The sequence below is a fragment of the Anser brachyrhynchus genome (assembly GCF_964034855.1).
Source record: "Anser brachyrhynchus genome assembly, chromosome: 6".
Lineage (NCBI taxonomy): Eukaryota > Metazoa > Chordata > Aves > Anseriformes > Anatidae > Anser > Anser brachyrhynchus.
In genome coordinates this window covers 30224533-30251706 of record NC_137700.1, presented here as the reverse complement: position 1 = coordinate 30251706, position 27174 = coordinate 30224533, and the positions used below count along the sequence as shown (strand labels likewise).

Below are 27174 nucleotides of genomic sequence, written 5' to 3'. Positions count from 1 at the left end.
AGCAGGAGGCTGGAGCAGTAATTACATGGCAGACACTTTGCCACATATGGGTTTCAGGTCTTTTTTCTCCCCTCTAGGCAGGCAGGGATGCTGGAAATTAGCGAGCGTGAGCTCTCTGCTGTGCTAGGGGCACTCGGCAGCGCTCTGGCGTAGGCGGGCACCGCACGCTCCTTCTCGGTCAGATGTCTGCCTGAAAAAGTCGTAACTGTGTGCGTGTGCAACAGACCTGTAGAACTATAAACAAGCGGAGCGGGGGGGCGAGACTTGCCTGGATTTGCTCGCTCCCAGCTCGTCCCATCATCCCCAGGTGAAGGGGCTTAGGATGACCACCGCAGCAACCCTGGTGGCCAGCAGCACTGGGACAGAGCCGTGCTGGATGGCACCCTTGGGTGCAGGTGGTGTGAGCCCTTCCTGCTGGCCTCCTGCACTAATGCCTTTCTCCTGGTGCTGCTGGAAGGATGGTCCTACTGGAGGCTGGGGGACCAAGGCCAGCCAGGGAGGGTGAAGAACCCAGCAGCTCCCCAAAAAACACAGCAGGAGCTGCAAGGCCCCTCCTCCAGTGCCTGCCCTCATCAGGCACCCTGGGGTCCCCCCAGCAGCAGAGTCCTACAGCAAGCCAATCCTTCCTGCTCATCCCTGGGAGAGGGATCTCAGGCCCTGCCCCTATCTTCAAAGAAATCCATCCCCTGTAGTTGTTGGGCAGCCCCTCTCTTAATAAAAATTAAGCAAACAAATGTAATAAAGAGTTTTATTCAGAATAGAGGCCAATTTGCTACTAATGGCAGCATTAAGGTCCTAAAAGGGTATTGAGTTACGGAGCGGTAAAGCCACAGAAAACAGCCTGTAGTTCTAAAATAGCTACAGGTGCCAAAATTAAGGAGGACAAAATTACCAGTCTGGTTTCAATGTTGGCCCACAAATACACAACGCAACATGAAAAATAAATGGCAAGTGATTGTTTTCATATTAAGAAGAAGTTGTTTGAACATTAAACGCGTTTCATTGTGTAATTTCTATATTTGCTCCGTTCCCAAAACAGGGTTATTCACCTAATAGATTAATGAGATGACACAAAACAGGGGGGGAAGGTCACGTATAATCAGAGCACTTTCTGCCAGTGTTTATAAAAGCCTGCACCCTTTAGCCACCCCAAGGAAGAGCACGCCGTACTCAGTACTATGTGCCTTGGGAGGGGCTGAGCACCTGCACGGCTCGGCATGTACAAGGACCTTAAAACAAACCAAAGCTGCCTCGGCGTGAAGGATGGCAATCCGTCTGGATGACAGAGAATGAGATTTCCTGCCAACTGACCTCCCACCTCCGAGGCGGTGGGGAAGAGCCGGCCATTGGTAGCATCACCATTCAGCTGGGAGGAGCGTGTGTTCCTCGCCCGAAAATGTGAAGTTTGGGCTCAACGTGACAGCTGCTTGCACAGCCACATGAAGCAACGTAATGGTACATGAAAGAAAAGGTCAAATTTACTAAGTGTTGAGGTGTCATCAAAAGCCACGTATTACTTCAAGATGCGCCTCCAGCAGCAGAAAGCCCGTTCACCCACGGGGAGCTCGGAAATTCCTTCCAGCCCTGGTGGAAATCGCTGATCCACATAGACTTGCACAAGACCTGGCTCTTTTTCCTGCTCTGTCCTTCTTTAAAGAGCCAAAAAATAAAACCAGCCAGAGCAGCATGAGCCTCTGGCAAGCCCCTGTGCTTTCCTTCCCATTTGCAGAGCCGCATGCGTTACCTGCAGGCTGCTAATGCAGTGCCATGGCTGTACCCCACCTCCCTCAGCTCTCTCTTTGCTTCAAACCATTTCTTCCAGCAGCCTGATGCTTCCCAGGGGGATTTGCCTGCCAGGAGGTGGTTAAAGTCAGGCTCCAAGCATCTTAAACCTGCTCGATTCCCTCGCCTCTGTGCTTCCCCTTGAGCAGTGCTGGAGGGAGCTGCCTGCACGGGGCAGGAGCTCCAGCCAGCGGCACCACCTGCAACATCTTCCTCACTGCCATCTTCCTCGCTGCTTCCTGCTACTTTCCAAATAAAACTAGCGCGGAGCCGCGGCCAGCACAACTGTCAGCAGCAAGAACAATGTGCTAAGGCAAGCACCAAGGCAAACAGAGAAGCCATCAGGCTCTCCACAGAGTAAACACAAGCTAAAACCCGGAGTCGCATAAATCACAGGGATGCTCCAGGGGGGAGGATGAAGGGAGGGACTCGTTTGTCTTCCAGCAGCCCCAGAGGCCCCTCTGAGACCCGAGCAGCTTGGGCAGCGGTGCTGGCAGCGTGCTGTCCAGCTTGGCCAGGGAGCTAGCTGTGGGGTGGGCACTGGCACGTCTGCTCCTGGGCTCCTCCAGGAGGGCTTTCAGGCTCACGGCCAGCTCACACTGCTCTGCTGCGGTGGGAGAGCTGCAGCCAAGAGGCAAAGCCCCTCTGTCACATCCCACATGAGAATGGGAAGTGGCTTTTGCTTCTTCTTAGGCTGCACACCACAGGGCACTTCTGAGGGTGGATCTGCAGCTCCAGACCACAGCGCTGAGGTTCAGGTGTGGTGGTTTGTCCTCGAGAGGCACTGAGGTCTGGACGGCTCTTCCCAGGACACAAGCCCTCTAAACACTACATATATGGGCTGAATATCACATATAAAGTCATTTCCATAGCAGTTTGGGTTTCCAAACATGCTTGGGCTAGAGTCACTGCACAGATGGCCTTCACTATCTCTTTTGCAACATCCTTCCAAACTGCAGGAGAAAAGCCATGCCCATTAAGGTCTCTGCTCCTGAGGGCCCTTGTTCCCCTGGAGGACAGTCACTGTATATACCAAAAGCAGTGCTGAGAGAACTTGATACCGAGTCCCAAGTTCCTCACTTGGCAATTCAGCAGCAACTCCCATTGTAAGTTGCATGACATGGAAGCAGGAGATAGTCACTGTGCTAGAAAATGAAAGGGATGCCAAAGTTTGAGCCTAATGCAAGCAGTCCCTTCACTCTCCAGCTTGTTTCTCCTCCTGCATTGTAGGGCCCTTGTGGTGTACCTGGGTCTAGTTCTGCCTGGCACTAACACTTGATAAAAAACATCTGTCGTACGCTAACTGCAAAATGCATGTGTTTTTCTTTTAGGTGCTATGCACGTTCTTGACCTTTACCCAACACTTCTTGGACGTCTTGGTGCTGCAGCACCAAGTCACACGAGTCAAAGACTCACCCTGCCATCAGGCATGGACAAACGTGGCACAGAATTAACTTCACAGAATTTCTTGAGTTCAAAGAGACCCAGAAGGATCACTGAGTCCAACTCCCAACTTGTGAGAGTCCCTAAAGGTACATGGCACAGGACGTGAAAAAGTTAATGTTAAGGATTAGTATCGAGACTTAAAGCACAAGTTTTTTCATGTATTGAAGTGCGCTGTGAGGCCAACATTTTCAGAACACTTTAAATTCATTAGTCATACAAGACTAAGCATTCGGGAACAAATAAACATTTGCCGAGGGTAGTGGAAACAGGGGTTGGCTGTTTGTACTGAAGAGCAACTCTTGTGCCCAACTTTTTAACACACTAGCATGCTCTGTGTTACATACTCTCAAGTTCTGCTCTCCATTCACATTATTTGGCTCTCGCTGAAACTTTGGGCTTTGCACAAACAGTAATTGTGCAAAACAGTACATTTCAGTATTAAGCTCATTTTAAGTTTTCTGATAATCTCTGCCTGGCAAAATGTACACAGAAAATAAAGAGATGATTACAATTAGCTGCTCAAACAGTAAACAGCAGTTATTTCTTAATTCAGTAGCCTCACTGTGTGTATGTCTGAGCTTATAACATCCCCGAGTACTGCATGTTGATTTAACCTATTTTGCAAAGCTCGGGAACAGAGATTAATTTAGCTCCTTTATAAGCATCTCCAACAGCTGAATACACTTTCCTTCAAAGACATTGTAGGCAACCCAGGAGTCATTAAGGCAGTGCCACATATGATGTTTTTGATACCAACATAGATAAGCAAGTTACAAACTTTTCATGAAACAGATACAGAAGGAAATGTTTTTCCTTTTGTCGTATAGTCAGCAAACAACCAGAAGAGTATTATTGCTAATTGCTCTGAAATAATAGGATTGAGACATTCATTTTAGATTAGCCATATACTTGTGCATTTTCCTTTGATCCCCCTGCCACCTCCCCCTTCACAAAGTGAGTTTAAGTCCAGGAAAGTTCTGAAAAATCTTTTTAATAGCAGTTGACAGTGGTTGTGTTCAAATCCAGTAATGTATTCCTCAAATGCAAGAAATAAGAAATGTGAAGTCTGTAACCCACTTTACATCCCAATATACAAACCGTCTTTAGCTGGTGTCACCTCCTTGCAGGGACACATCAATAGCCACAGTCCCTGGTCAAAGCAGCAGTGCTACATCCAAGTTATGCTGAACTACAGGACTTCCAGAGACTTGCCAGAGTTCTGCTGCCTTTTCTGGGTTTTCCTATTTCTACGTGTACACTTAGAGAATTATTCTTTTCCTCTATTTATCCAAAACCGGTAAGTTGAAAAGCTATCCACTTCCAAATCTTCCTGCCATGGGGAGCTCCATGAGCTTTCAGACAACAGCCAGCAGATCATCATGCACTTGGAGGAGACTCCAGAGAAACCAGAGAAAACAGGAACTTCCTACCCACAAAATTCCAGAGAGCTCATGCATACAGACCAAGTTAGAAGCCACTTGGGATGTCCATAAAGCCGTAGCAAGTGGGAGGCTACACCTCCAACCACCTCCCTGCAAAGCCTGAAGCCTGTGGGAGAGTATCCAGGGTGCTCAGAGACATGCAGACAAGCCAAGTGCCCTCCCTCCCGTGCCCTTCTGCACGCAGCCTCATCCAGCACAAGCCACATTGGCAAAGGATGGGATTTTCACTGAGCACTCTCCTGTAACAGAACTATGAGAGAAATCCATCCCACAACTCTTCAATGCTGGGTTACAGAGATGAACACTTTGAATCACAAACATGTTTCTGTAAGAGACACCCAGGACCTGTCTGAGGACCGCCTTAGCCAGATACCTGCTGCTCTTTCTCGGCCCTTCATGCAGGAGCAAACCTGGGATTTATGAAACACGAGAAAAAGCCAAATTCAGAAATAAAATGTGCTGCATCCTGCTTCTTCAAGGCAGGCTACTTCAGCAAAGTCCTGAGGAGGTCTCCAGCAGATGGATGAGGGTAGGACAGGGCGGTTATGTCTGTGCTGGTAACTGTCCAGGGACATTCCTGGCACCAAACCCAACTTGCACCAAATATCCCATGTCTACTGTAATTATCTAACAGCCTCCAAAATAAGCTTGTGAGTCCAAGTGTTCCAGTCACCGTCCCACACCCAGGAATTGCTTGCAAAAGACGGGCTGGCATGGCCAGAGCTGTGCTGAGGACTGCTAACGCATGGGCAAGCTGCCCTGGCACGGCTGGATATGCTCCCATCCAGCGTGCTGGGGGAGTACTGCCATCTGTGAACGCTGAACAGCATACATCCCCTACTGCCCCAAACAGGTGAGCAGGTTGGTGAGAAACCACAGTTGATCTATACAGCCAGAAATAGTTGGAAAGTGTGCATCGCCAGCATCTCTCATTTCTTCCCACCCTAAGAATTCAAGGGACTCCAGGGCAGAGAAGAGGGATGGAAAGTGCTTGAGGTGCACATGAACAGCATGTTTTGAAGAGTTTGGCACTGGTAAGTGACCTGATTTTTTCCCTTCATGCTGTCCACACGCACATTCATAGTGTTGGAAGCCCTCACGTACCCCTCTGAGTCACATTGAAGGGAAAAACTCTGGAGTCTTTGCAAGGGCAAAGCACAGAGGGATGCTGTGCCAAGTGTTGTGTCATGCCCAGAAGAGTGAGACAACACAACAGCACTTGGCAAAGATATGAAAAGCCCTGCAGGCTACCCAGAAAAAAAAATACACACACACCAACAACATTTAGGTATCCATTGGTGTCTGAGACAACCCTGAACATATGGGCAACACCACCAGTTATTCAACCTTGATGCACCTGCACCGAGTCCTGACACAGCCTGCTCCTCTGCGCAGCATCCATCACTGCGAGTAGCTCAGTTATTTGAAGTTTTGCCACAGAAACTAAGAAGGGAAAGTGTTTACACAGAGAATGTTATTTTATGTAAATATGATAAAGGTGAAGACAGAAAGGTAGGAAGCGGTCCATGGCACACAATTCAGGGATGCTGCAAACACACAGCAGCTCTGACATGCCAGATAGGCTCTGCACAGCCCATCTGATGCCTTGTTATTCCCCAGCTGTGCACATGCCACAGTAGTTCCCGTGAGAGCTCCACGGTGTATTTGGGAGGTAGGGGCTTGGAAAGCAACCAGGCACCTCTGCAGGGATTCGGTCCTCCTGCAGGAGCAGAGCGCCCATCCTGCCTGCATGTAGGCATCATGCTTCTCAGCGGGCAATCAACTTCTCAGTTGATGGGTAAGTGCAGTTCCGCTTGGTAATACCAGGTTAAAGCTAAAAGCAGCTAATTATGATATGGAGAGTTATAAAATGGTAGCATAATGGATGCACAGTCAACAAATTCCTGAAATTTAGATTATGGTTTGCTGGTTCCTTCCCTGTGGTATCACCCAGTCATTCAGGTTGGGGATGGGCTGTAGCCAAAAATCCTGTTTCAGAAAAGGTTTTAAGACATAACCTGAGCTTGGAATATTGCCTGCAAGTATCTGCTCTCTTGTTTCCAGCAAAATACTGAAGGGAAGCAAGTCTTCAAGCAGTTTCTGGTCCCTCCTACTCTTTTTCCGGTTGCTCACTTTGGTGATGGTAACATACGAATTTTGCTATTTCTCTCCTCTTCCATCATCTGCTCAGAAGCGCACTCTGCTCTAGCTCACACCAACACTGTTGTTCACACTTCTGTCCAAAAAGCCCTGCTTCCACTTCTTTCCACACAGAGGCCAGGAGATAAGGATTGCTTGTTTCAGCCCAATCATTTTTACTGTGGTTTCTTTTGTTTTTCCTGATCGGCCTTCTCAGCACAGAAAACTCCGCTGATGCATTAAACTTCCAAAAAAAAGCCATTACAATCAAGAAATAATTACCTTCAGCAGATCAATACACCTTCAGCAGAATGCTGAAATGACATTACATAGGCAGAATAAGCAGTGGTGTTAGGAGGGGGCATCTGGAGCATGTCCAGGTAGGCAGGGACCCCGTGGGGTCTCAGGCTGCCATCCCATGCTGGGACCAGCCCCAGCAGCCAGGGCGCTGGGTTCCTCAGGGCACCCACTTCATTTTGCTCCCTCCACCAGCACCGAGCTCCTGGCAGGAGCTCGAGGGTTTGTAATCACTCATCTGAGCACGGGGATGAGGCAGGAGGGAGGACGCACAAGTCAGGAGCATCCCTGCCTGTCCCACAGCCCGGCGGGAGGAGACTGACTGCCAAAAGTTCATACAGAGAGGGGTATGCAGCAAGCCATCGGCCATGACCTGCTCCACATCTCCTAGTGACAATCGAGCTGGCAAAACACTCCCTGCTCTGCAAACATTGCCCTGGGTGTCTTGCGGTACGTTAATCACCCTGCGTAAACACACCACCGTCTTAACCACCGCCCGGCACATCATAAATACAGCGGTTTGGAGCCGGCCATTGGTCACTTGTCCAAGGGATGGTGCTGTAAATTCAGAGAGCAGGAGAGCCTGCACAGGAACAGCCCAGGAGAGAGCGGGAGACAGCTGTTTCATTTCTACATCTTACAGGAAAATATTTCCATGAAGTGTAATGTTTGGAAAATGTCTAACAACCCGGTTCATGCTTTCTACAGATTATGTGGACTTAGCATTTCTGTTGTCTATACTGGGGTAGATGAATAGAGAGATAAAAGGAGGCATGAAAATATAAGACACTTGGAATGCAGGAGAATCTACAGAATGTGCGAAAAATGTAGGAAAAACTAAATAAAAGAAGAAAAGATAAATGAGATATCGTCAAGGCAGCAAGGGAAGGAACAGGGTCCCAGTTCAGAGGTGGAATCATTAAATGACAAGCGAGGCAGCTCTTGCCTAAAACCCACACGATTTTTTAGCCCTGGAATTCACTAGAGGGAGCGTGCACACCAGGGCGAATGCCAAAACAAATCTATTCCCCTGGAGAAGTAGGGAATATCCTGAGAGTTTCATCCCCTGGAAGGGGGACTCAGGGAATCAGCGGCTGGTGCCTTGGCCATAGCTGATGGGAGCCCTGGCACGCCACACAGCGAGCGAGGCAAAGCAGCTTTGCTCGTTTCTCAGAGCTAGGAGTGAACATTGTGGGTTTTCTCTGCTGCAAAGAGGAGGGGAACACACAGACCCCTGCAGGGACCTGCACAGAAAGGGAACAAAGGCAAGTAATCACGGAGCGTTGGCAAGGAAAAAGAGTTTGAGGCTCCGGACATACCCAGGATCATGCCTCCTCGAAGCCAGGCCATGACAGAGTGCCTTCCTACTGATTCTGATTGAAAACACCCACGTTTCAGAAGGGAACATAAAGGCCTAGCACAAGCTGGCTGGGATTTCCCAAGTATGCATGTCTGTATGGAGCAGGCTGTGCATGTGCAGCAAGCCTAATCCCTCCAGGGACGTGCTGGGCTTGGACACGCGCAGACCAGCTCCTCGTTGAGATCTTGCATTTCCTTCAAGCTCACTAGGAGCAATCGTATAACACACGCACACTTGGTCCATCCAAGGCTCCCCAAGAGGGTCCAGTTCCAAGAAGGCATCATCAGTTCCCGGACAAGCAGCAGCTCAGGGCTCCCATGCATGCGGGCACTCCTTACATCTCCAGACGTTTGGCAGCCGGTCAGGACTCCCGCGTGTGCGGACACATCTGGGTTCCCCAGACATGTGGCCGTGCAGAGTTTCTGTACACGCAACACGCAGCCTGCAAGGCCCAGTGGTACTTGAATCCCCCCAAACCTGCCAGGACAGGAGGACACATCTGGGGAAACTTGGAGAGATGGCTGGATGAAAACCAAAGTAGCCCAGGAGATGGAGGCGGTGGAAGAAGGCAGGGGCACCACAGATCGGCACAGCAGCCTGCATCCCTCCTCTTGCACCTTCTGTCTGGGGAAGGACCAGTGCTTGCACCACCTGGGGCCAAACCCTAGAACAACAGAGGGGTGAAGGCAAAGGCTCGTGCTGCTCCTGGACTGCCCTCCTGTTCTTGCACAGAGGAACAGGAGGCACGGAGTTACTCCCAGCTCCTCAGGGACTTCCAGAAATAACACAAACATAACATCTCGCACCAGCTGGCCAAGAAGACTAAGGAACAGCTTGAAGAGGAGCCAAACCTCCCATCCAGTTCTCATGGCCCCCTCCCCCAGACCCAGTCCTTTTTCTGGCACTACGGCATCCTCAGCGTTCAGCCCCTAGCAAGCTGCTCCTCACAAGCCACCATCATTTTGACAGTCACATAACTAATTGCAACTAATCCAACCCCCTGTTTGATGTAACTGTGTATCCTAAACCTATTTAACGTAGATGTTGGTGGAAACAAGGGATTATTTGCACATACCTCAGCCCTGCCCCCAGGGCTGTCCACCACATACCCATGAAAGCATCACCCTTCTTCATGCTCAGAGCTCCTCATTAGCTCCTTAGACCACATTTTCCTGATGTTTGCAAAAGACACTCTCCAATTAAAGCAAGTGCACTGTTTTTTCCCATGAACATTAGAAAAGATGTGCAAAAAATAATATATGTAGAAAGCATTTTCCTCTCGAGTCAGTACAAAAGGAGGCTGGCACACTCAGCAGTGTTTGGGCTGCATGTAAATGAGCCAAACAACATGTTTCAAGATGAAAAAAGTCCAAAAATGAATTCTAGAAGAACGAGCCCCTTATGAAAAGACACCCCTTGCAGCAAGCGGTCCTCTCTGCCGGGCAGAGCTAAATTAAAAACATTCCCAGCCCGATTCAGCCTGTAAGGTTCCTGTCGTCTTCTGTCACACGTTATTAAACAGATCAGAAACAGGATCTGGGATTACAGAACAGACTGAACTCGGGACTTCAGAAGACACCTGTCCTATAAATAGGAATCATTTACCAGTTCAGAACACCACACGTTTTGGCAACCTATCAGCCAATAAAAGCAGAAGCCCCAACACCAGAATTACCCTAGCACTATTATTTTAAATGCAGAACAAAGATTTACGTCATCGTGACTTAACCCCTCATTTCCCAATTTCCATCTAGCATATCTGCGCTGAATCTCCCCCAACATTTACCCTTCCTGTAGGAAGCCCACTATTACCTAAATCTTTCCCAGTTTCTGAATCGAGATTTTTTATTTATTTATTTATTTTTAATAAAATCCACACAAGAATAGCAGCAACTACAAAAGCAGCACTAGGTTTGGAGCTGTTTATCCAGATCTATTGATTTCTTAGGGTTTTTTTGCCTGTATCCCCACACCCCAGGGTTTCAGCTGTGAAACTCTGAAGCCTGCTTCAGTTGCTCCAGACATCAGACTTCCAATTGCAAAGTGCTTCAGAAACACCAATTAGTGATTTTGCGCAGGCTCTGATTTGTTGACACTTGGGTTTCTAGGAAAAATTAACAAAAACACGTGCAACAGCCTACATAAGGAACAACGCAAGGCGCTGCTTCCAAACAGGTGCAGCCGATTATCTGAGGCAACGCTGTGCCTGAAAAAAAACCACTATTTTCTTCACAAATTTTAAGAGCACTAAAAACTTCCAGATAATGGGAAGTCCCTGAAGCTTTTAGAAAGTGTTTTCTCATACTCCATACCTGGTATGACAGCTGCTTCTTTGCAGCTATGGGGAGTTGTGGTTTTCCATTTGTGAAAATTCAAGTGAAATCTATCATTTTTTGGAAAGAGTCGAAGTCCTGGGGTTCTCAAATATCTTTACAGGTTGAACATTTGGAAAGGATTCAAGACTCCAATCAGAGCTTGAATATGTGGAAATATTTAACTCTCTAAGAAACAGTATATAAAATAAGCTGTTTCTCTGCTTGATGACTATTTCAGGATTGACTAATGACTTGTCGTGGTGCCAAACACCACGGAGATGGCTCAAGAGGATAATTTCTGAAACTTGAATTTGTAGCATTCTATCAAATGAAGACTATTTCTGTGTCAAAACCCTAGATCTGGGAATTTATATATAGCAAGATCATAAATGAACTTTTGGACACCAAAGTTCAGAAGTAGCTCTACTACACTTTTCAATGAAATATCTGCTAAATCTTTTTTTTTTTTTTTTCCTGGGGAATGAACAAGCTTTAAAATAAAGCAGGAAAATAAAGACTACCGTATCAAACGCAGGCCCCTCCTGGGGAATCTCTTGCATTTCAGCTGTTTGGGCTCTGGATCTTGGTCTGGGGAAGGACCTGATGGCAGAATGACTACTACCCCACTGTCCTGGTCAGCCCATCAGCTCCTCTCTGGGGGGCGTTATGGCAACAGTGAGCAGCTCAGCTTGCCTAAATCCAGCCAACTCTGGCCAAACAGCCCAGACATACACTTGATCTTCCTTGTAGTGCACGTGATGCCAAGGCCAGACAAGTTCTGGCCTAGGCAGGGGCTGAACTCGCATCCTTGCTCAGCCAGGACAAAAACCATAGTCTGACCTCAGCATCGTTCCCTGCAGGGTGAAGGGCCCATTTGGCCAATTTACTAGCAAAGGCTAATTAATTCAGCTGGGTTTCAGGGAGCAACAAATCACTGTGATCAGCTCTTCTCTAATGGGCACACTCACGTTACACATTTATTCGGATTATAAGGATAGAAAGGGCCATTAATATAACATCGTTTTGCTTCCTGTTTGATAGGGGTTAGAGGACCTAACCTAATAATTACCACACAAAATCCATAACTTCTGTCTGAAACAGTTTCAGCAAGAGCCTTGATTTAAGGCTGACTGATTGTTAATTCACCTCATACCTAGGTAGAAGTGTTCCAACATTTATTCTCAGCATTATAAATCTGCACATTATTAGCCCAGGGTTGTCCTGCACAAGGCTTTAAATCATAGGTTCTCTTTGTGCCTTTCCTTGCTAACGCTTCAAGCTCTTTGCTCTGAGCTCCTTCTTCCCCTTGTTGGTACTTGTACACTATGATCAAGTTACTTTTTAATTTTCCCTTGGACAAAATAAGTAGATGAATCTCACTAGAACCTTGTCGACAACTCCGTATTTCCAGGATTTGGTCACATTTATTGCTCTTTTCTGAATATTTTGCAACTCGACAGCATCTTTTCTTCTGTAAAATGGACAGGAGAACTGGACTCAATGCCCAGTACTGCCTCACCAATGCCATCTCCAATGTTAAAGCTTCCCATTGACTCTTCCAGGGCTCCCTTTTTTGGCACAGGGAGGAACAGAGCCTGTCCTCCCAGCCACTGCTGCCCGTGCCCACCCTGCTATTTGCAGCATTTCCTTTTTCATTATCAACATGAGATCTCCAACTCCTTTTTCATTAACCACTTCCACCTCACAAATACAGCCTGTACTCTTTGATCCTGTAAAGACCCTATTTACATCCAGCATCAAAGCACACGGACATGTAGAACTCAGATACCACTCCCAGACTCGAAGCTTGCTAACAACAGGAGACTGCAAGAGCCAGGCAGCAGATTTTCCACCAGTCCCCTGACACAAAATGTGACATAATTGAAGGCTTTGGCACTGTGAGCACAGAGATACAGCAGGTGTTAGAGCAGTGATGTCTATTTAATATCTTACCGTTTTAAAATAGCCTTATACCCATCACTAGCATTAGCGGGGAGCCGCACCAGCTGGAGGTGGTGTCATGTGGGGTTTCCACCATGCCCAGGGCTGGAGCAGAGCATGATACCGACCAGGCAAAGAGAAGAGGGCCCAAGGTCTGATTAGCAAGAGAGGCTGCACAGCATGATGGCAGGGAGCACAACAGGGAGGATGAGAAAGGAAAAACCAAAAGAGTCCAGCAGAAGGGCCGTGGGGCTATGACGAAGGCAGATATCCATCAGACCCAGCTGAGCCCTGGCAGCACAACAGCTGCTGTGCAGGGAAAGGGGAGCGGGAGCAGTTTATGGGGACACGGGGAAGATGCCGCCCTATGGGAAAGGCAGGAGAGGGTTAAATGGGGGAGATGAACATGGAGTTGGGTTTTGGACAGGCTGGGGAAAGCAGGCAGCTGTCCATTGTGGAGGTTATGTGGGCTGTGCAGGGCTGGTGGGTAGGATGGGGAGGATGTCCTTTGTGGGACATTGCCACCCCAGAGAAGCAAGCTGGGTCCAAACCAATATAACAACCTGCAACACTAAGGATGAGAGACGTGAGCATGGGTTCTCATGTTCGTGCCGCAAGGGGAAAGCTGAGGGCATCGAACCCAGCCAGAAAGAGAGGAGAGCAGCATGGAAGCTCAGCCATCACTAGGAGCTCTGGCACTTGGTTCCTGTATGCCAGCCTCACGGGGCACAGAAACAGCTGTGGCACAGGCCCCTTGGCAAACAAGACAACAGACACTTGGCGAGGGGGATGGAGACATCTGTTAAGTGCCACGCATGTAGAATCATGACATACAAGTCAAATCTTAGAACGTACCAACTTGGGAGGGGCCCACAAGGATCCCTGAGTCTGACTCCTGGAACCATACAGGACCACCCAAAATAAATAAATAAATAAATAGATAGATAAATAAATAATATATATATAACCACAAACTATCACAAATATGTACACAAAATCAGGCTGCTCTGCCAGGCACTAGTGCCAAGCAGGCCGGGCAAAGGGCATCTGCCCCCTGTACCCACCTAAACGCAAAGCCTCCGGAGGTACAATTTCCACTTCCACTGCTATACACAAACACCTGTGGTTACAGCCTCCTGCCGACCTAAGGACTGTCACCGTGCCCAGGTTCCTGTTCTGCACAGACGACATAAAAAGGGTTACCCACCCAGCGAGGCTGTGGGTGTACGTGCCAGAGAGTGACAAGGAACAGCTAGCCAACATCAAAAGGTTTCCAGAAGGACCTTCTGCATTTGGTACAACTATTACTTTGTCAGATGTCTAAACAACTTATTGGACTGTGTCATCCCCCCCTTCCTTATTTTTTCCTTCCCATTAACCTCCAAACAAATCCCAGAGCTGAATCAGTTTCCTCCATTTAGAGGCTCCACTCAAATTGTTTCTAGGATTCCCATCTTTCTCTTTCTTTTTACTTTACAAATATATAAATAGTCACATCGTCATACGAGACAAGTAGAGACTGACTCTTATGGGTAAAAAACAGATGTTTCCCAATCTTCCCTAACAAAGTAATATTTTATATATGGCTCTTCAATGGATTTATAGCCAATGAAGGGATGTTACTACATTAGCTCATGGAGGGGGTGGGTGATAAAAACTGGAAAGGAAGAGCCAGACAGGGAAAAAAGAAGCTATCCAGAGCGCTGCAATTGGAGAAGCATGACAAATGGGCAGCACAGTTTTAGAGGGCTTCGACAGCAAGGCAGATTGCCTGGCTGGGAGTGATTGTCCACAGCTGGAGCATCGCAGAGACCATCTGGTATTTCTTAAACATGCTTTCCCCAGGTGATCCGACTCTTGGAGTGCCCCAGCAAAGAGAAGAAAAAAGGACTGCGAGTCTCAGCCCCATTTCCAGGGCTACCCTAATTAGTTAATAGAATTATAGTTGAATTGGTTTCAGTTTCTCCTACAAAACGTCTGCTTTTGCCACCTTCTCAACAGAAAATAAAAAAAGTACTTAAATTCATGGAGTTTCTCATTTCTTCAAGAAAGTCAATGATTGTGTCTCTTGGCACAGCAACCCGATATAAAACTTAATGAAGTAAAAAGAGATCCAAAGTTTCCTTTGAACACCTTGCGGCCTCGCTCTTCTCCCACCACGTTCAGCCGTGCAGGGCATACATTCCCACAGGCTCCCACATTTGTCTCCCACCTCTGGCGCACCCATCCCCAGCATGAGCCTCTGTAAAAGCAGACCACAGACCGCGGGTGGGACTTGGAGATCCTCCTGTTTCCAGGATTTTGACCCTTTCCTCAACTTGGAAAAGCGTTAAAGAATTTGATTAACAGTGCATGCCACAGGCTCCTGTCCCCACGGCGAGGGGCGCAGGCAGAGCAGCAGCACGAGGGTGTTCGCTGCATCCCTCACGTCCCCCATCCTGAGCCAGGAGCGCCAGGAGCCACTAATGAAGAGAGCAAGAGAAAGCAGTAAATAATAAATGAGCAGACAGATGGAAAAGGGGTTAGCATGAGCAACCGGAGAACAAATCCTGGGAAGCCAACCGCGTTCCCACCAGCAGGCAGTGCCCCCACCGAGCAGCACAGGCAGGAGCCCGGCTCTGGCTGCAGCTCCTCACCCCCCACACCTCTCCTTTCTCCTGTTTTCTCTACGTCTGAGCTCAGCCACGGAGCACGGGGCCGTCAGATGCATCCTGTACGCCACAGAGGAGGCAACCACCCCGCGGACATGCAGTCCTGATTCCCAGCTGCAAAGCTTTCCAGCAGCACATAAATACCGGTCCTGTTATTTTTCTCGGGGAGAAAATATGTTGGGATGGTGGCTGGAGCGCTGAACCTGATGATACTCCTCCGACTGCAGCGCGATTTGTTGCTATGTCACAGTTTGTTAGATTTTTTTTTTTAATTTATTTTTTAAACTGCAGAGAACTTGGCACACACAGTCTGTCCATATAGACAGCCTTGGCTCCAAATGGGTGCTGGAGAAGAGCTAGTGAAGCTGGGCAAAATGAACGTAATACCAGCCAGAAATACATTCACGAGGTGCTTCAGCTTCTCCAGGCTGAGAAAAATTCTGTAAGGAAATGATTGGGACAAAATACTGCATAAAAGACTATTTAAACTTTAAGTGTTTTAGATGGCCAAAAGCAGCATATTCCAGCACCAAAAAAAGCAGGGAATTTTGGATGAAAACCCATCCTTAAAAAGTGGCATAGACAGCTAGAAGAGCAAATAAAATAAGCTACAATTATAAAGCTAAAGAAATATCAAACAATCGGAAATTACAAAGTGTAGAAAAATTATAAAGTATTTAAAGACATGAAGAAAAATATAATATCTTGCACAGTTATTAGTGGGAATTTAAATATAAAGAAAAGGGAAACATGAACAGAGATATAAGTCCATTATTCTGTCCACATGATAAAATTACTGACTTAGCTACAAAAATATAAATATAAGCACTTTGTTTTGGAGGAAAATATATGATGATGAACTAATAAGATGATGTACTTCACAGTTTATTAATGATCGAGAGATGTGTTAGATAACATCTGCTTTAGATAAATACAGTTAAGTCATCTGCCCTGGATAATTTGCACCTCTAAGTATGCTAAGGAGATCTCTGACCCATTGACGCTAATTTTTAATAAATCTTGGAATGCCAAGTAATTCTAGATGGGTAGAAGAGTGCAAACCCTGTGCTGGTATTTAGCAGGACAGGCTAATTGCCTGGGGAATTGCCGCCAGTCAGCCTGGCATCAGACCTAGATAAATTAATTAAAAGCTAATTTGACAATCTAGCGATAATTCATTACATTAGTGTCTCAACTAATTACCAGCCAACATACATCGTACAGAATGAAGTCCCATCTAACTGTTACAAGTTGATTTAAGAACTTGCATTAATAAGAATAGCTCGGCATAAGTAGATGGCGAGAAGTGGCTGACATGACAAAAACATTCATAGCCCGCTTCCGACCCCACATGACTCAGTGTTTTTATCAATCATTTATATAAATATAAAATCCTTGGAGGCAGCATGCAGACAGCACAAGCAGGTTAGTAAATAACGAACAAAACAGACCGCGTTCACCCTGCGATCCGATTTGTATGGCTGCATGGCCACGGTCCAACAAGGCGTGCTTTAATGCAGCCAAGTGCAAGATAATACACGTACGGGAAAACAATATAGAGCTCGTATCGGCAGGATGGAAAAGTCTGTCCTGCAAGGCCACAAGACAAAGGAGGAGCTACAACTGGAGTTTTGCAAAGTGGAGCTTGAGGAGCCAAATCTGTTCCGCTTATGAAAAGAGAAAAGCGAAGGAGTGCCCCGAGTGCTGCACGTAGGCGCTGCACGGGGCAGCGAGAGGCAAAGCAAGGGCCCCGGATCCTGAGGCTGGAAGCCAAAGCTGGGCCCAGGGCTGGCAGAGAGGGAAGCCATCAGCAGCTCAGGGAGCAAGAAACATCCCATGAGAAGACCTGGATGATCCTGGGGCCCGGCAAAAAAAGCAGGGGTGAAATTCAGTCACGCAGAGGGCAGGTATAAAAACTCTGTGTAACATAAGAGTGGAAGGAGCCCAGACACTGGCACACTGGGGGTCTGCTTCAGGCTACAAGATCAGGGAGATCAGAAGCACGGGCTTATTGGGAGCATCTGAAATACAGAACCCGCTGGTAATTAGGGACCTTTAACTGCCCACACATTTGCTGGGAAAGGAAGACATCAGACACAGTCTTGCATCAAGTTCCTGGAATGCACCGAGGAAAAAATTGAGAGAGGAGACAGGAACTGCACTAGAAAGGAGGCTTCTCGAGATTTGGTTCTGATCAACAAAGAACCAGCAAAAGTGCGAAGGTAGAAAGCAATGTGGGGAAGGGATCACAAACGAGGGTGTTCGTACTCGTTAGGAACGGAGAGAGAGTAAGAATAAAAGCAGCCTGTTGTGAGCTGAGCTGCAGCTCGCTCTGAGGACTGGCAAGCAGGATTGCACACAGAAGGAAAAGGGAGCTCAGGGAAGATGGTATTCGGCAAACATGCAGCCAGATAAGGCAACAAATGCAAGTTCAGGAGGGGAAGGGGGGTATGATGAGAGCAAATCAGAACCACCACCACCCCCCCGTCCCCCCGACCTGCAGCACACGAAGAAGTGGAAGCTACAACAGAGTGCTATGGGAGAGTACAAAGGGAGGGCACAAGGGAAGAGGGACAAAGCAAAAGAGCCAAGCATTCAAAAGAAACTGCTCACAGCAAGGATCATGAATGGTAACGAGGAGACATTTGATAACTACATTAGTGGGAAGAGACAGACCAAAGAGTTCATCACCTCCTGAGCAGGGAGAAAAGGTTAATAGATGGTTTTATGCCACTGAACACGCCACAAGCCCTCCTGAAGCTGTTAGTGCGTGTCAGCCCTCCCCCCCTCACACAGAAATCTGTTTTCTGTTAGGTTTATGTGTTTTCTTTATTCTCCACACAGCACCCAGAAAAAGCTGGTTCTGGTAATGACATTACATATTAAAATCAACAATTATAGTTACATTATAAGATACACAATTTATAAAATATTTTCTCTTATGAGGCTTGTTAAATAGGATGGTAAATCGAACTTAATAAATACTAAATATGCGGTAAGAAGTCACATTCCCCACAGTTACAAAAGAAATAACCAAAACAGATAATGAGAAAGCCAAAGTGTTGTTTAACAGACTAGAGAGTGTCACCTGAAAAAGAGATTCACCTTCCTGACCTCTCTCACACACACACGCCGTCAGCACACAATGAGCTGTAAAACCACTAATTAGGGTAAGAGAAGGCAGTGGTCCCAGGGGGTTGGCTTGCAGCTGTCTCAGGAAGCAGAGAGGTATAAATTGGGACACAAGAAAGGTATTTCACAATAGCCAACAACTTGCAGAGCTGTGCACAGAGACAAAGCTGAAATGTTTCAGTGCTTTTGTTGGTTCAGACTTCATGCAAAATGATAACAGACCACACAGTTAACGCAATTAAAAGCAGCAGAGCTCAACTGTAAGCTATAGTAGAGAATGAGCAGAAGAAAGATTACTTAAATGTGATGTTCCTAAATGGGCCTGAGGTCCGTCAGCAACTATCTTTGAGAATTTCTGGAAGACAAATGAGGTTTCAGAACACTGCAAAAGGGCAAATATAGATGGCTATGTTCAACAGGTTGAAAAATCAAGGAAATTGCAGACCAGTCAACATAACTTCAATTCCTGGAAAAAATTTTGGAACAAATCATCAAACAACCCATCTGCGAGAAAGGGCTGGAAGTAATAGCAATGCCATGTGAAGCCAACCTGCTTTCTCTTTGACATAGAAAAGGAGTCTCATATGTGAGATAGAGGCAACAGATGTTATATACCTTTACTTTAGCGAGGCTTTAACTTCAGTTCTCTATAATGTTTTAATTAGCAAATTAGGAAAATAGAGTCTAGATGAAATTCCATACGGGGAACACACAACTGGCTGGGAAACTGTACACAAAAATGCAGACATGAACAAGCAGTACCATGCCAATAAAATCCACGATTGTACAGGGGTACACAGACAGGAGTGTCACACAGAAGACATGTGAAATAATCCTGCGGCTCTTCTCAAGAGAGAGCTCAGCAGAACATGGCTCATTTCAAGGCAAGACACTTCAAAAAAAGCCCAGACCAAGTGGAGAGAGCCCAAGGGACACCAAGCAAACAAGAACCACAAAAAATTTAAAGAGCGCTGAAAGGGACCTCAAGAGGCAGAGTCAGCCACGCATGTGTCATTCAAATTGAAAATAACATGGCCATGAGGAAAGAGCAAAAGAAAGGCAGTCGTTCAGCGCACAGAACAAAAGTCTTAGGGGAAACATGATAACAAGCCTCAAATATGCAAGAGATTTCTGCGAGGAGGAAAGGAGCACTGTACGCTGCTCTCCTTGTCCACAGGGAGAGGACGTGGTGTAACGCGCCTAAAGCAAAGCAAGAGATTTTAGAAACCTCAACCGCACAATGATATAAATAATTACATCCTAGAGCTGACTGCTGCAGCAGGGTATGGACTCTCAGTTGCAGGAGGTTTAAGAATAAAAGCCACATCGGTTAAGTCTGATAATGATGATGTCCCAGAAACTAGCGCAATGCTGGTGCCCTGCCACTGAGCCCCGCAGCCTGCTGGCTTCACACACACTCTTGGGACCACGATATATTTCAGCTACACACCAAATGCCCTCGGAAAGCTGTGTAGCAAAAACAAACAGCCACTTCATTTCAGAATGAGCTCATATAAACAGCTGATAAAGGCACAAACCCACTTGGTTACAAGAGAATGTTTTTCGTGGTGTGCTTGCCAGCACCACCCCCTCAGCTCTGATGCTGACATCTCAGAAGACACCTGCAAGCCATCTTCAAAAGGGACTCTGCCAGTCACTATCTGCAGCCCCAGCACAGATATCGCTTTTATGACATATTACAGTTTTCCTGACCCTTCCTCCTGGAAAATCCTTCTGTTTCAAGGCAATTATATTCTCCCTCTCTCTCCCCCATTGGAGCTAACAATGTCATTGCCTCCCTTTTGCTGGCATGACTGCTCCACCAGTACCTCGGTTGTGTTAATCAATGAGACGAACTCAAGAAAAATGTTTTCAATGTGTATTTAGCTTTGAATGTTGCTTTTCCTGCGTCACCTCTGATAAAAGGTTTGAGCCCCCAGAAGTCTGTCTGTTTTTCCAACAGTATTGGCTGGTCGGATAAAAAACACTGCCTCTCCTTATACACCTTTCCCCGAGCAGAGCCCAGGTACAGCTGATTTGTCATGGAAAAGGCTAGAAGATGCCCTCTTGAGGTCCTTTTCAGATCTATTTTATATGATGCTGTGGATAACGTGCACAACATAATGGTCTGTGATGGAGAGGAGGGCAGGCAGCTTGATCCGAAGTCAATAGCCAGCCCGTTACCAAGCCTCAGAAAGAGGGAGAGCGGGAGCAAGCACAGCACCAACCACCCTGCTGCAGCACCCAGTAAAATAGCACCAATACACAGTGCCGCTGTACGGACCACATCACGTTCAGGCTGAGCCAAAATAAGGTGTTGAAAAGGGAAGAAAGCTGCACTTACCTCTGGAAGGTGGTCAGACACCCCCCTGGGTCCTGTCTCACAAGCCCCCCCTCCAGCCCCACAGAGTGTCCTCCATGGAAGCTGGCTATAAACTGAGATAAAACTATATGTCTGGGGAAACTGTACCAAAAACAACCTAAGCAGCCTTTCCGTCTGGCAGCACAGGCACCTAAAGCACCTTCAGCCCCTTGCCCCACTCCCTGCACAGCCCCTTGCAACGTCAGCCCCCAACGCACCCCCCCAGCACCCCACAGGAGGGCTCTGGGCCCTGCCGACACCTCCTGCTCCAGGACCCCCATCTCCCAAAGCAACCTCCCTCAGCAGGAATCACAGAACCGCCGGCCACCGGGGGAGGCCCACACGTGCAGGAAACACAAAAGTCACAGGTGCTTGGCCTGAGCCATGCGATTCCCTGCCGCAGCAAGCAGGGCTCTCGCCATCATCGCAGGCGACGATAAAGGCTTACTGATGGTATAAAATACGGTATATTTCTCTCGGTGGGGCTGGAAGAGGCTCAGCGAGCGCCCCCAGTAGCGTGGGAACACGTGTGGTGGGCCGGGAGCTTTGTGTACCTTGGGGAGGGTCTCCTCTCTTGCTCCCTGCCTTTAGGGGCCGTGTCGCGCGGTGTGGCAGGGCGGGGGGGCTCCCACCGCACACCCTGCGGTTGTTTTGCTGTCTTCCCGATGCAGATGTGGGGTGGTAGGACAGGCTGGAGAGCTGTCAGCACCGGTCTCGTGGTGCAGGGAAGTAATCTGCTTTGCAGCTTCGACCAGAAGGCAGAGCAGAAAGAAGAGGCGCTTTCCTGCTGTTCAGAATGAGGAGGGGGGCACTATTTTGTTTCCTCGGGATGGGAACTCCTGAAGGCAAACGTACTATTTATGGTTCATCCTTGTATCTTGGGAAGCTCAGTTACACTTAACACTTCATGCAAATACAGGAGGGGACAGTTTCTCACACACGTCTGTTGACCTCCTGTGCAATTCCCTCTTCCATTAGGCTTAACGGGCTTTACTTAATAGCAGTGCAGAAACCAGTCTGTGTGGTGCAGACAGTGCAGATATCCAGTCCTTCAAAGCACAAATGCAGGACACCAGCCCAGCACAAACTGGCACCACAGATGGAGGGTTTCAGACTTAATCTGTCAAAGCTCTGCCTGCTACTGCCCCACTCTCCCCCCGAGATCACCACTAAGACCTGCATGAACCGAGTCTCCCTGCCCTGGGGCAGTTCCTCACACCTCACACGCTGACAGCCCAACACTGTGCAATCACCAGGGCTCCAAAATCCCCTCACTGTGACCTGGACATTTCTCCTGAGGGCTGCAAAGGAAGGGAGCCTGCTGTGACTCTTGCAACTTTTACTCCTGCTGATATGGGCCATAAAAGAAACACCTCCTGCTCCGGTTAGCTCAGCTGGGCAGAAGCAGAGAGGTGTTTGTAGGGAAGGGCTGAGCTGCAAGCAGTGGTTTCCAGAGGGCAGGCAACTCTGTGCACCCTCCCTGCTCCACCACCGGCTGGCCTGGCAGCACAGGAGATGCTGACGTGTGAAACGAGATACCTATCTCTGAGCAGCACAGGGAGGCAGCAAAGATTAATAAGCCTCAAAATGTTATACAGCATTTAAATAGCACTGTCACAGATCAAAGACTATCACTCATCTCAGGCAGGCAGGCTCGGTAAGCCTGGAGAGATCACGTACAGCAAACAAATGCAAGATGCAAGAGAAAGCCTGCAGACAGGAGCAGAGGAAAGCTCATACTTGTCCAGAGAAATTGAAGTGGCCTAAGCCAGAGTCCAACATGTGTTCCTGGAGAAACAAGAGCCAGAAAGACTGCCTGGTTTCACTCAGTCTCAGTTGTGTCTTAGCACAAAAAGCACATTTTGTTTTAAGACAGCCTCTTACCTTGGAGGTACCTGCTGCTGGGAGCAGCTCAACTCCCGGTGCAAGGACACAACCCTGCCTGGTGGCTGGGACAGGGAGCCCCCTGGGGACTATGTGCGACTGGTGACTGTACTTGGAAAAGCCCCTGGTTTACAACAGTGCCCCGGGGACAACAGAATCATGCTCCTTGCATTCTAAGATCTTTCATTTTTAAAGACATTGGGATACTGCGTGGAAGTGTGATGCCAATACCACTTGCCCACGCTTGCAGTACGGGAGTAAGTATTCTCACATGACTTTGGGCACGACACTCCATTTGCATTCCTTTGGTATAACTGAAGCATGGCAGGAACTAGCAGTAGCAGAAGCCCCGTTTACACAGAGGCTTGGGGCTGAATAGTCCTTTGCTCTGGGTGGGACTGGTGCTCAGGGTTGCCCACAGTGAGTGCACTGCATGAGACCAAGTGACTCCTGGATACAGCCCTCCAGGGGAGAAACCTCATCTTCAGGGATCCCCAGGACGCTCCATTCTTGCTCACTGATCCCCTTCAACATCCTTCCCCAAACCAGGTCTGGGTCCTTGCTCCCAAACCTCGCCTCGTGTACCTTGCTGCCGACCTGGGGACACCCTCCGGCACCGTACAAACACATTGTGCAGGACAAAAAGAAGTCCTTAAGCAAACCCTGGCTGATTGAATTTTGAAGGTAAGGAATGCCCTTCTGCAACAGATGTACAACCCCCTCTGCCCACCCCAAACACCAGATCCATCACGGAGAAGGGAAATATTTACACAAGTTAGTAGAGTTCCAGTTAAATATTATGCTTAGCTGTCTAGAGTCCATGTTCTCAGACTATGTCTATGAAATAAAAGATTAAACTTCATAACAATTATGAAGTTGCTCTGCTCACATTCAAAGGGAGTTAAAGGACATTAAAATAGTTCTTTGGGTAATATTACAGCGAAATTGCTCTCTCCCTCCTAGAGAGTTGGAGCTAAAACCTTGTGAACTCTCCTGTAAACACACTTGGAAAGGCTAAGAGCCGAGCTGATAACCAGGTAGCACCTCTGCTCCGCAGGTTCCGTAAAATATGTGAGCAATGCCTGAGAGCTTTTGAAGCAGTGAGGGAAGGAGGATAGGGGAGAGCAGCTTCTCTTCTCGAGGGAAGTTTGTTTAGTGGAAAGTAAGCAAGTTGTCAGGGGAAAAGCTGACAATGTTGATTCCAGCAGTTGTACTGGGAATAAACAGCCAAGTGGATTACGTTACAGGGAATGAGAAACGGCTCTGAGGATCCCATTTAAATGCTGGGCTTTCAGGAATGATGCGATTCAGCCACGCTCCTGGCCCCAGTGCCCACCAGCCCCTGGAGCCGAGCCCCCTGCCAGCCCCGGTACAGCTATCCCTCCCCAGGGGGGGTCCCCAAGAGGTCGGCACAGCCGATGTCCCCAGGGGCACCAGGGCTCACAGGGACAGGGGAGGACATGGACGCATGCTGGCTTAGGGCTGGGGGCTGGGTGCGAGGCTGCGCAGCACCCGCTCGCCTCTCCCAGCCCAGCTGCGGGGGCCGCCACGGGGTCTGCCAGCACCCCCCCGGCCGGAGCGCGGGGCCCTCCTTCCCGTAAAAATGGGATGCCTCCCTGCCTTCCACAGGAAAGGACCCAGCAAGAGGGGAAGGGGATCTCGCTTGATTTATTAGCCTCTTCCTCCTTCTCCTCGTCTGTGGCTCATCCAGCTGTAGTGATAAGAACAGCTATGAAAGGACACTGCTGGCTGCTGGGATCCCATCCTTCTGCCCACTCACTGCCTGAAGACATCAGTCCTTTACAAGCACCATTAAATGTGTATCCAAAATGTGGCAGTCTCCTCCATCCTTTGAGATTGTGTTCCCTGGATAATACAAACAGTTGCCAGAAAAAGAGTATCCTCTCAGCTCTGTCTGGGCCATTATCCCTTTATATTTGCTCTTTAATATTTACTGGGTTCACACAAAGTGCATGCTCTGAAAAAAAAAATAAAAAAATCAGCTGCAGCTTAAAGGACTCCAAATTTAGTAATTGCTGCAGCCCCACCGACACGAACAGTTAGCAGGGAGATTTCTCCAGCGCTTCACGTGCTGTGGTATTCTGTTTAGGTCAGACTGCGGAAAACCTTCTGTCCAGAGGCACCAAATCTGGAGTGTCTGCAGAGGTGCCAGCTGCAGAGGCCTTATGAGTCCACCATAATTTCCTGCAGATCCTTTCCCTCCCAGAACCCAGTAATCTTGGTAGGAAACGGAGGCAGCCAGCGAGGTGCTGATTCGTACCGAGGTGAAGCACCCGAGGGTTTTAACACACCTGTGAGTTAGCAAGAACTAGCCACAGCTCCTGGCTCCAGAGCTGGTCTTGCAGCCTTACCTGTTAGTGTGAGGTTGCTGTATGTGTTTGAAAACTGCTCCTTTAACAAAACCAAGTGCATCTGAGCTGCCTTTTCCCTCTGTAGCTCCAACATTATGTCAGGATGCTGGGCGATCTTACAGCCTTTCTGCTTATCCAGGGCAATGTCACTGCGAACAATGTCTACAGCAAAAGGGAAAGAAAAAAGGGAGATGGCCAAACCTCAGCTTTCATTTTCACCAGACGCTTGGATCAGAACCAGCCAACATGACAGCCACACAACCATCACTCAGCATGAGCAGCCCAAAAAAAAAAAGGGTCCAAACCCCTGGGATCCACCTATCCAATGAACCTCCTCTGCTCAGGTCTCCTTTTCTCCCACAGAAAGCTCAAGTCATTGACTTTAAGAGGCTCACACCACCTTCCGCCCCTTCCATCCAGAACCTGCCTACTAGTTGAGCTCTTACAACTATGACCCCTCCCTTGCTGGAAAGTGCAAGTGTCTCCCAATAATATTTATATTATGACGCTGTTACTGGTGTGTTTGACACTAAATAATGAGAAAAAGCTAAATCCTGTTCTGGTGACCCCTGCCTTCCATTTACTATGGCTTGACAAAGACAGCGAAGAAGGCTTGGTCTTGCCCTGTTCACTCAGCATGGCTCTTAGAACAGGTCTCTACACACTTCTAATGCCTGACATTCAATTCAGGAGGCAGGAAGCTTACCTAATAATTATATTCTCTTCATATGAGCACTTTTAAAAATCATATTGTGAAATAAGAATACAATATTCCCTCTCCTAGAACAACTCACCTGCTGGGGAAATGCAAAGCTGGGGATAGCAGGGGAGAACAAGAATAAGATGTGGCCAGTCTCTAAACAGGGCAGGGGCACAAACCAGTCCTTTTGGGACCATTTTCTGAGCTGAAGGAACTCTGTAACGTGCTCAGATCCACAGGCACCATATGTTGTACCGAATTCTTACAAAACCTTAGGCAGCCAGCAGTGATAAGGAATGATGGAAGCTGGAGTCCTTCCATCGCATTGCATGAGGTCACCCTTTGCGTCACAAGGTTGCCCTTTCCTTGGTTTAATTCCCATCTAGCTAGAAGTTTCTGAAGGAGCTTGTCATCAGAAGAGAGCCATTTCTTGCTCCACATGCGCTCTCCAGCTCCATTATCATTATGCACATCAAAAAACACCAAAGCTGTTTCCAATAGCCGTGTTTCTGTCTTTCAAGGTGTCAAGCCTGAGGCTGTGCAAACCTAGGTTCCAAACCCTGTCTTGGGCTGACAGAGAACCCCCTCCGAGGGTGATGGGCAGGGCTGGAGGCCACATTGTCTGGTTTGGACCAAAACAGGAGGGAACTTCTTCAGGTCATGCCTTGTGGGTCGGGACAGACACTCAGCTCACCTCCGTAGCAGGCAGGTGCAGGACTCCAGGCCTGCCACTGGGGTTGCTCAGGGCCCATAAGAGCCTGTCCAGCCTGCTGACTTTTTGGCTGTTACATGATGAGGAACTGAAGGGTGGGAGATCCAGCAACGGGATTTGGAGGGGACAAGCCATTTCTGTGAGGTTTGCAAAGGCCCCAGAAGAGTTTTGATGGGTTTGGCGAAAAGACAGAACAGGCTCTCCTCCAGTGGGACAAAAAGCTTCCAGGATCACAGTAACTGTGAAGGAGAGATCTGCAGGGTGCCACGGTGAGCTCTTTGTCCCCCAGCAGTGGCATAGCCACATTCAAAGAGCACACCCCTCCTGCTCGGGCCTGCTTTTGCTGCTCCTAAAACCCAAACCACAGTCCACATGGACCCAAAAGGAGGAAGCAGTGGCCTGGGACCAGGGGCCCTGTCCTTGCAGTCAGGGGCCAGGGCAGCACCTTGGAGAGTGCAAGGGGACATGGCAGCGGTCCTGTGTGACACCCCCACCCCTGTCTTTGAGGACTACGGGTCACAGCAACCACACGCTGTGTGCACTGTCTCCAGAAATGAGGGGCAGGAGCAGTGTTTGGGGGCCTGTCCTTAGATGATGGAGTAATAGGGATTAGCACAAGGAAGCCAAACCCCGTTCAGA

The 27174-nt window shown here is 48.2% G+C and overlaps 1 protein-coding gene across 6 annotated transcripts in view; it reads right to left on the bottom strand.

Moving 5' to 3' along the window:
* Positions 1 to 27174, bottom strand: part of HPSE2 (heparanase 2 (inactive)) — a gene marked incomplete at its 5' end in the record, with an annotated part of 109921 nt that overhangs the window by 60575 nt on the left and 22172 nt on the right. For 5 of the 6 annotated variants that reach the window (XM_080597082.1, XM_080597080.1, XM_080597081.1 and 2 more), the window contains one exon: positions 25124 to 25285. The exons of the other annotated variant lie outside the window; for it this stretch is intronic. In XM_080597082.1, the coding sequence (XP_080453208.1) occupies positions 25124 to 25285 (162 nt within the window). The remainder of the gene's footprint in view (positions 1 to 25123; positions 25286 to 27174) is intronic. 6 annotated transcript variants of the gene reach the window in all.